The sequence below is a fragment of the Lodderomyces beijingensis genome (assembly GCF_963989305.1).
Source record: "Lodderomyces beijingensis strain CBS 14171 genome assembly, chromosome: 4".
NCBI classification, from domain to species: Eukaryota; Fungi; Ascomycota; class Pichiomycetes; order Serinales; family Debaryomycetaceae; genus Lodderomyces; species Lodderomyces beijingensis.
This window is the reverse complement of record NC_089973.1, coordinates 1,723,705-1,736,065: the sequence shown is the minus strand read 5'-3', so window position 1 is coordinate 1,736,065 and position 12,361 is coordinate 1,723,705. Positions and strand designations below refer to the sequence as shown.

At 44.4% G+C, this 12,361-nt stretch overlaps 7 protein-coding genes across 7 annotated transcripts; 2 read left to right on the top strand and 5 right to left on the bottom strand. All coding sequences in view use genetic code 12, as the record gives it.

Moving 5' to 3' along the window:
- Positions 1-314: 314 nt before the first annotated feature.
- On the bottom strand, positions 315-1,466 carry LODBEIA_P37690 (uncharacterized protein; the record flags this gene model as incomplete). Its single annotated transcript, XM_066973915.1, has 1 exon — positions 315-1,466. One exon carries the CDS (start codon positions 1,464-1,466, stop codon positions 315-317), a length of 1,152 nt encoding a protein of 383 aa, XP_066830707.1.
- Positions 1,467-2,787: 1,321 nt separating this feature from the next.
- LODBEIA_P37680 (uncharacterized protein) lies at positions 2,788-3,579 on the bottom strand (the record flags this gene model as incomplete). The annotated part of the gene is made up of 1 exon (XM_066973914.1): positions 2,788-3,579. One exon carries the CDS (start codon positions 3,577-3,579, stop codon positions 2,788-2,790), a length of 792 nt encoding a protein of 263 aa, XP_066830706.1.
- A 473-nt stretch (positions 3,580-4,052) lies between these two features.
- On the top strand, positions 4,053-5,963 carry LODBEIA_P37670 (uncharacterized protein; the record flags this gene model as incomplete). The annotated part of the gene is made up of 1 exon (XM_066973913.1): positions 4,053-5,963. One exon carries the CDS (start codon positions 4,053-4,055, stop codon positions 5,961-5,963), a length of 1,911 nt encoding a protein of 636 aa, XP_066830705.1.
- A 66-nt stretch (positions 5,964-6,029) lies between these two features.
- Positions 6,030-8,573, bottom strand: LODBEIA_P37660 (uncharacterized protein; the record flags this gene model as incomplete). The annotated part of the gene is made up of 1 exon (XM_066973912.1): positions 6,030-8,573. One exon carries the CDS (start codon positions 8,571-8,573, stop codon positions 6,030-6,032), a length of 2,544 nt encoding a protein of 847 aa, XP_066830704.1.
- A 228-nt stretch (positions 8,574-8,801) lies between these two features.
- Positions 8,802-10,034, bottom strand: LODBEIA_P37650 (uncharacterized protein; the record flags this gene model as incomplete). The annotated part of the gene is made up of 1 exon (XM_066973911.1): positions 8,802-10,034. The coding sequence occupies one exon, from the start codon at positions 10,032-10,034 to the stop codon at positions 8,802-8,804; it is 1,233 nt and encodes a 410-aa protein (XP_066830703.1).
- Positions 10,035-10,319: 285 nt separating this feature from the next.
- On the bottom strand, positions 10,320-10,706 carry LODBEIA_P37640 (uncharacterized protein; the record flags this gene model as incomplete). Its single annotated transcript, XM_066973910.1, has 1 exon — positions 10,320-10,706. The coding sequence occupies one exon, from the start codon at positions 10,704-10,706 to the stop codon at positions 10,320-10,322; it is 387 nt and encodes a 128-aa protein (XP_066830702.1).
- A 684-nt stretch (positions 10,707-11,390) lies between these two features.
- On the top strand, positions 11,391-12,329 carry LODBEIA_P37630 (uncharacterized protein; the record flags this gene model as incomplete). Its single annotated transcript, XM_066973909.1, has 1 exon — positions 11,391-12,329. One exon carries the CDS (start codon positions 11,391-11,393, stop codon positions 12,327-12,329), a length of 939 nt encoding a protein of 312 aa, XP_066830701.1.
- Positions 12,330-12,361: the final 32 nt, after the last annotated feature.

Sequence of the window (12,361 nt, the reverse complement as noted above, 5' to 3'; positions counted from 1 at the left end):
CGTAACAACATATATACTCCCACAAATCGGTCCTAATTGGAAGCTTCGGGAATGAACTGGTTGGAAGAGGAAACTGCCTAGAGAGTGTAGCTGGGTTTTCGGTGCAAATATATATTACGAGAGCAAGCAGAGAGAAGAATATTTTGATTTACAATTCCGCGGAGGATCGGGCAGGGGGGCGATAACAGGCTAATTTCCGACCTTTATATACACCAGGGCGAATATGACCAACTATACCAACCCTACAATTACCTCATAAATCGTTATTGGAGAGCGGCCACCACCAGTATCTATTTCTAGGAGATGACCGCTACTCAACTCCCCCATTTCTTAGCAACCATGCCTTCGGGCGGAGAAGTTTCAAATTCCTTGTTTTGAGCTTCGTCCCAATTGGTAGTCAAAACAGTACCGTTGCTTTGAACATAAGACTTCATCATGGCTCGTCTTGAATCGTCGTCCATGTCTTTGAAAATCTTTTGGAAAAACTGGTTAGAATCGGCATCATCATCTTTACCCTCGTCGACATTAAATTTATCCCAGTTGACCTTCTTTCTCGAGCTGGAAGGGTAAGCAGCAACCGAATCTTGAGCTGGCGCGTCTTTTGTTTCAGCTGCTTTCTCCTCCAGCCTCTCCAAAGATGGCCATTTCTCGGCGCGTTTCTTTTTCAAGACCACTTCCATCTTTGTAGAATACACCTTGAATTTCGATGCATCAACGTCAATTTCTCCAGAAAGCGGATCTAGGTTGTAATTGTACTCTGAACCACTGGCTATGGGGAACGAGATCGACACCGAGTCCTTTTCAAAGTGTACTTTCAATTTGTCTTCGTTAATCTTTTTGGCGTAGATAGTGATGATCACGTCATCGCTGGATTGGTACCAGTCCTCTCGAATCTTGACATTCATCGGCGCGATTTTGTTGATTTCGTCAATGTTTGATTCAACCTTTGGCTGTTTCCGCTCTACTGGGGCTGCTTTTCCACCAACTTTCTCCGTTGAACTTTCCGCGTCATCAGGGACCCCAACGCCGTTTCCGTCATCCGCTTCTTTTGGTTCATCTTCGTCTTCACCCACATCTCGTTCAGGGTGGTTTTTCAAATCGTACTCACACTTACTCTTCCACATTGACAAAGTAGACTCATTGCATCCATATTCCACAGCCTTGTTAAATTGACTCAACGCCATCTTCAACTTCTTCTCCTGGAAATAGATTAGACCAAGTCTAAAGTAGCATTGCCCAATGTCGCCTCGTTTGCCACGCTCATTGGCTATAGTGAATGCCGTTGATATGTCTTGTTTTGCCAGGTCCGGATTTTTCAACTTGGTGTACGCGACTGCTCTTTTGAGAAATGCTTGAAACGCCTGGGGGTTTTCCTTGATTGCTTGTGAATAGTGGTGAATTGCCCCTAGAAAATCTTTGTCTTTGAGAGCATCGTCTCCGTGTTTGATTGCCTGCTCAACTGCCATTTCAAATAAAAATACTGAGATCAATTATCCAGTATGGAGGGGGGGGAAAGAAGTTGATTTCAGAATAAATGAAGCTCCGAGTGGGTTTTGATTTATTTGGGCCCGCTCGCCGCTACCAAGTTGCACCATCTTTCATGAAGCAACCTGTAACTTCCTAGTTGCCAGCTCTTTCTTCACCACGATCTTTTTCCCAAATGTTCAACTTATGGAGAGGCAATTTTCTTATTTGGGCGCTCAATGTTTGGTCTCGCTAACCTGCAATACAAATGGTTCAGCCATAAAGTTCGTCAATTGAGAGAATCAGCTGTCCTTGACATCAAGTAGTGAGCTGTTTGTTTGCGCAAGTTAAAAGAACCCAAAATCTGGCCACCACTTGCATTATGCAAACTTGTGGAGCTGTGTAAACGGATCACGTGAATCTTTCTCCGAAGACATGAATGTTTCAAATCAAATGTGGGTGAAAAAAGAAAGAAAGTCCTTCCGTCCGTCTTGGACAAAATTTCGCAGCCAAAATTCAAACAGACCTGAAAAGACCGTGAGTTTCAGTCATGAGTATTTGTGCAGACTTAGTAGTGGTTCCTTGGTGCCAAAGTGCAGCGCTTCAACTCTTTAACAAGTTCTCGTATAACTATACAAACCAGAGAAAATGGCGTTTGTAGCTGTTTTATTCACGTAGTAATCATAAAATTCTGGTTTTTCATGCAAATACTACCCTCCAAATGATTGGATTGATGCAATAGCACACCCAACTTGAACCCAGTGTGTCAGAGTAGCTGGTGCTTTTCTTCTCTACTGCTGGCTCTCCCAACATTTTCTCCTGTGGGGGTTTTGGCTACCCAGTTTGGAAATATTGCGCTTTGAATACAGTGGCTAATCCAATAAAAGAATTTTGCGCTCTGAGGTTCGAGTTACGAGCATTTTTAGTAGTATGTCAGCCGGGAGCTTCATCGAACAATAATTCACGAAATAAATACATAGCAGCTTCAGTGTCTCGTACAAAGTTGACTCGGAACAACAATTGCTCTCCAATGAACTACTTTAAAAGTAGTTTGTAGAAATTTTGTTGATAGCTGTCATTTGCCCAGCCGGTGGTAAACCCACAGTTTTTTTTTTGTCGAATTTTCTCCGACAAACCTTCAGAGAGGCAACAGCCGAATGCTTCATGGAAAAAGAAAACAGAGTGATACATTCATTCGAACGGGTATGCCACCTATGAAGACGATATGACCAGTTCAAATACCAAGGGGCTACAACGTAGTTGCAGTTTCATTTGCATTTGCTCATCGATAAACCGATCACAAGTTTTACTTTTTATTGCTGCTCAATCCTCGCCAGCTGCTGCTATCAAGTCCAAAAACTTTTCCTTTGACACGTCGGTCATCAACTCTTCCTTCCGCTGCTGACCCACCTTCTCTTTGCCCACTTCCTGGTTTGTCTTTAATTGCGTCGACAAGACGGCATTGAATAGCCTCACCACACCCCTTTGCGCGGTTTTCTTCATCTGCTTCTCCTTCTCCAAGAACGCTCGCACTTGCAGACCACCGTCGTCGGTGGCAGCGGGTAAGAGGTTCTTGACTCTGTGCTTGTCTTGAAACTGCTTTCTCTCGGCCAAAATCGATTTCCTTGCCTTGTTTTCCAATTTGTCGCTTTCCAATTTCTTCAATGTCGCCTTGTTTCTAACTAATATTGGATCTTTCCTATCGTAAGCTTTCAATTTCGAGTTTATGATGGAGTTGAATGCAGTTGCAAATGATTCCGAGCCGTTGTCTTTGTTTTTCTTTTGCTTCTTCTTGAGTGGGAAAGAGTCTTCATCTTCCTCAGGTAGATCGTCGTCCACCTCTTCATCGTCATCATCATCATCTTCTTCTTCTTCTTCTTCTTCTTCATCGTCGTCATCGCTCGAGACGTCAACAACGTTTACTTCGTCATTTTCGTCGAGTTCCGACTCTTCATCTAGGTTTGAATCTTGCGACTCTAATTCGGTCTCCCTCGTGGAAACAGCAGCCTTCTTCGACGAATTTGGCTTTTGCTCGGTTACTTTAACCGAGTTCTGGTTCTTTAGTGTCGATTTGGGCATTCTGATACTCCCCTTTTTACTCCCGTCCGTGCTCATGGTTGATTCTTTTCTATTCACTTTGTTTTATTGTTGTTGAGGTTCTTGGTGATTGGTGGTTGATTGATTATTGTTCCAAAAGGATCTTGGGAGATGCTCATCTTGAAATATGAATGTCGCGGTCGAAAAGAAACCACGACATTTGGAACGACATTCTCTGACATTTGTGCGACATTTGCACGGCACAATTTTCTAAACATAAACAAAACAAGTTGTCTGTGAGCTGGACCAGACATGAAGAAGCTTGAAAACCATTCTCAAACCATTTATAAATATATATATATATATGGATCCTGATGGTACCCAGCTCAAAGCTACGAAAGGGACAATATGTACTGAAAGAAAACATTCACGCGCAATCACAGACTCTGCAGACCGGTGGAAATACAAGAGACTCTACTTCCCAAGCAGCAGCAGCACCATTATCACCACCAGCACCGTTAAAGCCCTGGCATTCGTCCCGTGGCAATAAGATGCGCAAAATATCGCAGGACGCTGGCAAGCCGACGTTCCGACCGTTGTCGGAAACCCAGAGAATCCGGCAACTCATTCAGGAAAAACAATTAAGTGTGGACGAGTTAAACACTATAGCGATAACATTGAGAACTCAAATCGAAGGACAGATTTTGGAAAACTTTACCGTGGAGAGTAAATACTTGAGCTATGAGAGGCAATTGCAGGACTTGAAAGACGAGACTCTGAGGTTAGAGAGCTATGAGCTATCGTCGATGGACCAGTTGCGGAAAAAAATCAATGTAGAGTCCCATGAAATGATGCTTGGTCACCAGCAGCATTTGAACGCACGCAAGGAGGAGATTTCCGCGCAGGTCGATGAGATGTTTGCCGAGAAGCAGAAACGGTACGACGACGAAATTGAGAAACTAAAAAGGGAAATTAGTTTGGAAAAAACGCGAGGTGACGAGCTCGATGCCTGTTTGGAAAGAAGACTACACTCGTTTGAGCAACAACAAGCAAAGACATCTGAAGAGTCTTCACGGAGTCTACGGGATGAAATGTGCAAGCAAGAAGAAGAAATGGGGAAACTAACACAATCAATAACCAGTTTGGTGGAAAACTGTGCTTTCATCCACGAACGCGAACTACCTAGTTTGCACCAGGATCTTCGCAGATACAACTCCATCCTTCATCAACTAACAGCCAAGAACTCAGATAAACAACTTGAATTGAGCAACCACGAAGAGCAAATACGGCAAAGTAGGAAGCAGATTGCTGAACTCGAAGCAGAGTCCAGAAACAGAAACGAAGAAGTGACTCGAATGCAGTTTGAGATAAAACGGATGAAAACAGAAGTTATTGGTCAAGAATCCACACGAAGGATCCTACACTCGCAACTTCAAGAGCTCAAGGGCAACATTCGAGTGTTTTGTCGAGTACGAGCGGTGGATTCTGGGTCCGACTTGATAAACATTGAACTTTCCGATGATGACTTGAACGAAGAAGGCAAGCAAGAATTGACCATCAAAAGAAATGAGCATCTAGGAGTATCAAATACCAACAGTTTGTTTAAATTCCAGTTTGACAAGATATTCTCGATGCATCAAGGTAACCACTACATTTTTGACGAGTACTCGCAACTCATTCAAAGCTGCATGGATGGCTCAAACGTGTGCGTGTTTGCATACGGTCAAACCGGATCCGGCAAGACTTTTACCATGTCCAATCTATCGGATGGGATGATCCCCCTATCAATTAAAAAAATCTTTGACGACATTGAGGAACTTCGCCAACAAGGACAATGGGCCTATGAAGTCACGGGAAAATTCGTCGAGATTTACAATGAAAACATTATTGATTTGCTCAACCCACGAACCAACATCAAGCACGAAATCAAGCATGACGACATCAATTGCAAAACTAGCATCACCGACGTGACCAGCATCGTGATCACCTCGCCGGAGCAAGCTAACCAGATACTAGAACGAGTCAACAACCGCAGAACCACAGCCGCGACCAAATCAAATGACAAGTCGTCGCGGTCGCACTCGATATTCATCATGGACGTCGTGGGCCGCAATGAAGCCACGGGTGCTGCAACTTTTGGAACGCTCAATTTAGTCGATTTGGCAGGCTCCGAACGCATCAACGTCTCCCAAGTGGAAGGAGAACGGCTAAGGGAGACGCAAGCAATCAACAAGTCGCTTTCTTCGCTTGGCGACGTTATCTCCTCGTTGAACTCAACTTCGGCATCGCATATACCTTATAGAAACTCCAAATTGACTTATTTATTGAAGCATAGCTTGGGCGGCAACTCCAAAACGTTGATGTTTGTCAATGTTTCGCCCTTGAGCGCGAATTTCAACGAGACTATCAATTCGTTGAGGTTCGCCACGAAAGTGAATAGCACCAAATTGAGCCACCAATGAATATTTTGAAGTGAGGAAACTACAAAAGGTGATCACCATAGCACCTAAAAAGAAAATTGATTGTCTCTATACCTCTATTTCATCTCTTTGGCTCTTGCCCTTCAACTTCATCTTTTCTTCCGTGGAGCCATCCACAAGGAAACTTTCGTGTGGTTTGTATCCATCAGTAGCTAGCAACATTCCCGAAGTTTCAACCTTGCTCCACAACTCAGGGTACCTCCTCTTTGCCCATTTTCTAATCTCCGCTTGCTTGTCATGAATATAGCAGAAATTGTGCATGGAAATCAAGAGGTCCTCATTCACGGCCAAATCGTAATCGCCGATCTCCTCCAACAAGTCAAATGCCTTTTCAGTTTTGCCGTGGTACGCATAAGCTATCAAATACTGTCGATACAAGCTATAGTCAGGCATCAATCCAAACGTAGACAAGTTATTCCAGAATTTTTCGACATAGTGCAAGTCGTTATACGTATATGCCTTGAGCATGGTCACGGCACTGGTCTCGTCGACGCCGCCATTTACACTGGCGGACAAGAACAAGTCGCGCACTTTGCCCACGTCTTGCAAGTTGCAGTATGCATTCATGATGACGTTGTTCAACTCACGCCCCTGTTGAGGAATGTTCATGTCCATCTTCAACCAGTCGTGGATCTCAATCACGCCTTCTTCATAAAGCTTGTCTCCAAACTCAGTCAAAAGATAGGTGTAAATCTCCTTTGATGGTGGTTGAAAAGAGTGTTTTCCGTGTAGTTGATATAGATCAACCATTTTCTTGAAAATGAGCAACGCCCCGTGCCATCTCTTGTTGTCGCAAAAAAACTTTAAAGCAGGTAGGATCTTGTCGCTCGGGATATGGAAGTACTTGTACATGGCAACGAACAAGTGCCAGTTTCTGTTGACTGAGGGGTCCGAGGTGTTGGAGATTACGTAGTTGTGCATGATGTTGAATAGTTCGAGGTACTTGTAACCAAATGGCTGGTCAATCACTAACCGCACTTTCTCGTCTTTAAACGTTGGAAGCTCGCGCTTCAATGTTTCAAGCACATCGCCGATCAAGTCCTCTTCTAGCATTTTCGTAACCAAAAGGTTGATGGTGTCGATGTTAACTTGAGTGCTCATGAGTGCCTTGAGTTGTCTGAATGTGGGGAACGCTTCGCGAAGTGGCGATGCTGACATGATGCATTGAATCACGTCGTTGAACGTTTTCGCAACTGCGGGATCTCCACACGCTGCTTCTGTCCAGTTGATTTCAATCTTGGATCGCTCTATAATCTGGAGTGCATCCTTGTGATCTCGTCTATCAATAGCGGCATCTATGAGGTGTTTGTAAACACTGCTGGTCAAATGGAGACCTTGCTGTTTGGAATATTCAATCAACAGGTGAGAATAGTCGTCGGGAAGATATTTCGCAGATATGGAAAGCAATTTTTCAAATGTATCCTCAGTCACATCATGTGGTCCTAAAAACTCCTCAACAGCTCCCACAGATAGCAAGGACCCAGACCCATTTTCTCCACTTCCCATTCTCAAAAGTCTTGTTTGTAATAGTATATCGGATGAAAAATCCAGCTCAGACTTTTCAATTGCATCTGCGAGTTTGTCGAAAAGGGGCCTGTTCAACTCGAATGACTTGGTTAGAACGAGTGCCAACTTCGGTTCATCTTTCAAAATGGAATTTTTCTCCATCTTTTCCATGATCTCTTTGTCCCTCGCTGCCAAATGGCTCATCAAAGTTTCGCTGCTATGCTGCGTTCCGCTATAGTAATTTACTTGCGCGAGCTCATCCTCAAGCTTTAGCAAGGTCAAGATGGACTCGAGCCGGAGCTGGCTCAAATCGGCAGCTTTGATGACGTCCGCCACCAAGAGCTGTATTCGGTCCAAGTGTTTCTCCAAGTTTTCAAAACAGTGGACATCGGGCATCTCCTCTGCAAATGTAGACTCGATATACCGATTCATATTCACGACAAAGGCATCTCCGATCCGGTGATTTTTCAAAGTCTCAAACACACCTAAGTTCAATTTCCCTTTGCTTTTTAACGTTGCAAAGTACTCCTCAAAAAAACTTTCATCTATCCTGTGCGTCAAACTCGCAAAGATATCATTCATGTTGACATGTCTATGCGACATCAAGTCGATCAAGAGAATTAAGGTCCGATTCGGTAGCCGATTGAAATTCCGCGCAAGATGCGACACCAAGTCGTCCAAATTTTTAGAAGTACTGCTCAAAAACCGATCGTAATGGGTTTCAAAGATTTCCGCTAATAGCTCCAACGGGAATTGCTCTCCGTTCTTGTTTAGTATTTGCCAATTCCCTAGGACTTGCTCTATGACATCAATTTGCTCGGGGTCCGACGGCAGGGCTAGTAGTAGTAACTCTCGAAGCTTGGACAGTATTAGTTGAGCTCGGAGTTTCACAGGCATTCGCTTGTCCCCCAAGTACTCCATGAACTCCTCATGGTACTTTTGCAATGTGGGGTTTTTGTATTTTTTAGGTTCCTCGATGATGACTTTCCAAGACTTGCACCGCCTCGCGGCTACTCCAGAACGGTTAAATTGGCCAACTCGGGCTCTTCGTAGCAGCGGAAGCAAATTGCTACGGAAGACAGACATGGAATTGACGGTCAACCACTAAATTTGTTTTTCGGTTACCTGATTTTGGCAAATCAAGGGTCGGCTCGAAGTGGAGGGTGGTCTAAATTTTTCACCATTTTCTCCTCAACACGCGCACATCAACTATTGCAAAAAAAAAAACAAACTATTGCAAAGTCACTAGCTCTACATGGATAGGTTTTCTGATTGTATAAAATATATGAAAAGAACGGTAGGCAATTTCTAAATCTATTTGCTGGTTTCCTCCGGGTTGAATTCAGGTAAATGAGCTTGCAACCTTTTAATGGCCCAGTTCTTGCCAACAAACTTGACATCTTCATCGCTCATTCCTTCTGTGTTTGTATAAGTTTTCCAGAACTTTGGATCTCGGAATCTAGGGTCTTCGGGTTTCAATAAAGGTATCGATTTCCTGATCTCCAAGACACAGTCTCGAAGGTATGCTGCAAGTGAGCTGCGTAGGCTTTGTGCTTTGTTCCCGTACATGAGTTCCTGCGACAAGTCCGATGGGTTGGACTTGTCGATATACTTTTCCACCAATCTCCTCCATTCCTTTCTGTACTGCTCAATCTTTGAGTCGGAGACTTCATCACCAATGGTTATATGCACCTCGGCACCCAAGTTATCGGGAAGCCATCTTTTGATACCCTCTTCTGCGCTATCCTCGGGGGCAATCTTTTCAAATCCATAAGTGAAAATAGGCACAATCACAGGAGCTCTAGTTGCTTCCAAGATCAACCTGCTCACCCCCCACTTGAAATAGCGCATGGAGTTGTTGTGCGGTTCTTGAAGTTGCAAAACAAATCCTTCCGGGAACACGTGGAACCACGACGTCTTTGACCGGATGAATGGGTTTTTGGACATGAGGACATTGGTGGTCTCTGGGGTTGGTTTGATGAATTTCACCATTTCAGTATGGGACTTTTCGTGGAAATTGTTGTTGACGGTTTGAAGCAAGATGGGCTCTTCTTCCTTTTTCACTCCCGGGGTAAACTCCAAATCCAAGGTGTCATCGGGACTCAAGATCCGAATTGCTGCATCCACCGAGCCTTGAAATGGACCCGATCCAAATCTCTTGGTGCCCAAGATTTTCCCCAAATTAAAGAACCAGCTCTTGATCGCGTCGGAGAAACAAATGTTGTGGGCGCCAAACCCCCATCGCACGGTGTCAATGTCAAAATGATACCTCCAAGGAAGTGCTGCGTAGAATGCGGGGTCATCAACCACAGACATGTGGTTCATGACTGTGAGGAACCCTCGATTCTCTGCTCTTGCTCTGGCCAATGCAACGTCAAGTTTCTCAATGTTGTGGACAAAAGGTTTGTATAGCGTGTTGAGGATAATCTTGGACCCCGTGATCACAAACAAGCACGTTGCGTGCGATGCGTAGTTCCACAACGGGTTTGTTCGAGGGTAATCCGACAAGAAGTCGTCTCCTCTTTTTAAAACATCTGCAAATGACATGGAGCGGTCGTGCTAACCCAATACACGGGAATCTGTTTGAAGCGGGAACTTTCGCAAGAGTTACTTTGGTGATTTGCAATTCCTCAAATAGCTTGCCAGCTCAAAAGGACCCAAAATGTGAACCGGTTAATTTTTTCTGTTTTCCGTGCGCCCTCCATCGCGTTTGCAGAAAAGAGAACATGTGGGGCACGGGAAGCGGAGGGGGGACTTCAACCTCAGACTGATAAAACGCAACAACAAGTTGTCTGAAAGCTCCACGGATAAAACGCTTTTGAAATTCTGTTTTCAAAGTATGAAGAGGTCCGTGTTTAGCTTTACATTGGCTCTTTGAGACAGTAATGAAGGAATAAACTCCAATTGCATAAACTCTTCAAAGTTGGCGATGCTGATGTGTTTTCTCCTGATTTCAACAGGGGTTGTTTCAATAAAGTCGGCCGCCAGAAAGTTTTCAATTTGAATACTCGAGTCTGAAACTGGACCTGAGGGGGAACTTTCGAGTGATTGCCTCAACTCGTCGTGCTTTCTGCGAGCTTGCAACTTTCGCTTGATGTCCGCTTGGATTTTCATAAATTCAGCGTCCGACGCAATCATCCCACTGTGGACTCGTTGGATCTCCTCCCTGGTAAACTGCTTATACTGCGTTTGAGGTACTTGAGTTGAACTGTGTGTCATACTTGATTGGTGAAAACAGCGAACCATTTTTTTTTTCATACATTTTTTTGCAACCAAAATTCACAAGGGAAGCAGCCAACAGCTAATTGCCAACTGCAAATACCCACGGTGTCTATGCAACAAGGAGATGGTTTCTCGGGGTCCAGGCTGCAATTCCAACGCTACAAGAGCTGTCAACTACCCCTTGACCAGGCTTTTACTTGAGTCTTCGGTTACCTTTACGCATGATCAAGCAAATAGCGCAATTTGTGCTGCTGGAGGCTCTTGCTCGTCAGAGTACGCCCTCGACGAGGTGAAACTGTTTGTAAGTGCAGTGGCAGAAGAGCTCTACGAGGCACATAAACTCCCCAGTCTCAGAGATTACCCTTTAAGTTCCATTCACGCCGTATGCTGCTACGTTTCCCGTTGGTGGAAAAGCTTGTTCTTTGACTACTTGCCACAGGACGAGAACGAAGACGTGGAAAGTGAATCAATCTTGCTTCGCAGTAGAGCCGAATCCAAAGCTGGTCCTCTGTATTCCACGGAAAAACCCAAATTTAACGAGCATTGGCTAGTTTTATCCATTTTAAAAGAAGAATACGGACGTGTACTGGAAAGCAAGCTGAAACATTGACAACGCTAACGAACCCGTAAGAAATCCATTCTTTTGCAGCAAAATGTATGAATAGTGAGAGCAGCGTGTGTATGTTGGTTAAAGGATTGGTTCTACCATATGTGAGTGTTTTGAAGCGCGTCAAATTTCACAACCATCACCGTTCCTCTGTTCAATGTTTACAAAAAAATAAAACACCAACAGAAAGTAAAACCAATACAACCATACGAAACCAGACAAAACCAGACAGAACCAGACAGAACACACCGAGTGCTGTTTTCATAGAGCAACTTCAGGAGAACCATGATATGATGAACACTAGGCCGTACATAAAACAGGAACATATCAACCTAGGAGACCCGTTGCCTCTTACATATCCGATACCCACGACTACAACCACAACCACGACCGGCTCCTCGTCGCAAAGACGCCTCAATAATGCGGCCAGAGCGTACATTCGGGAACCTTCAACGTCTTTGGTGGCGGAATTGAACCTACCCAAGAAAAGACAGCTTCAAGATGCACCTAGAAGCCGCGATGCGAGTCTGAGCTCGAGCTCGAGCCTAGTCGACCGAATAATGAATAACCGGCAAACTGGTTCGCGAAGCCTGCTGTTGCTGGCCACCAGGGAGAGGATTCGAGACAAATTGCGACATTTGAGTGAGGAGTTTGTCCAATTGAAGAACACGGAGGAGAATATGGTGATTGTAGATGCCAAAATCGACGAGTTGTTGGAGTTGATTCGCCAACTACAGGACCAAGAGGGTGCTACGAACCCGCACGAGGACACCGAGGATGAAGTTCAGCGACTATTGCAGGAGATAACTGAAACCAACTCCAAAAGCAGACCCAGAGTTAATAAAGCAGTTGCGTTTGCCGGGGCTTCAAGTATGCGGGACAATATCTGGACGTTTGCCTACAATTCGAGATACTGGCTATTGTTCACGGCTACGCTAGTCTTTGTGTTTCTTTTGGCCTCGTCACCATTTGCCGAAGAGTTCAAATATCGATATTGCTACTATTTTTGCTAATCAGTTTTTACATCATGATTCCATGCTTAAAA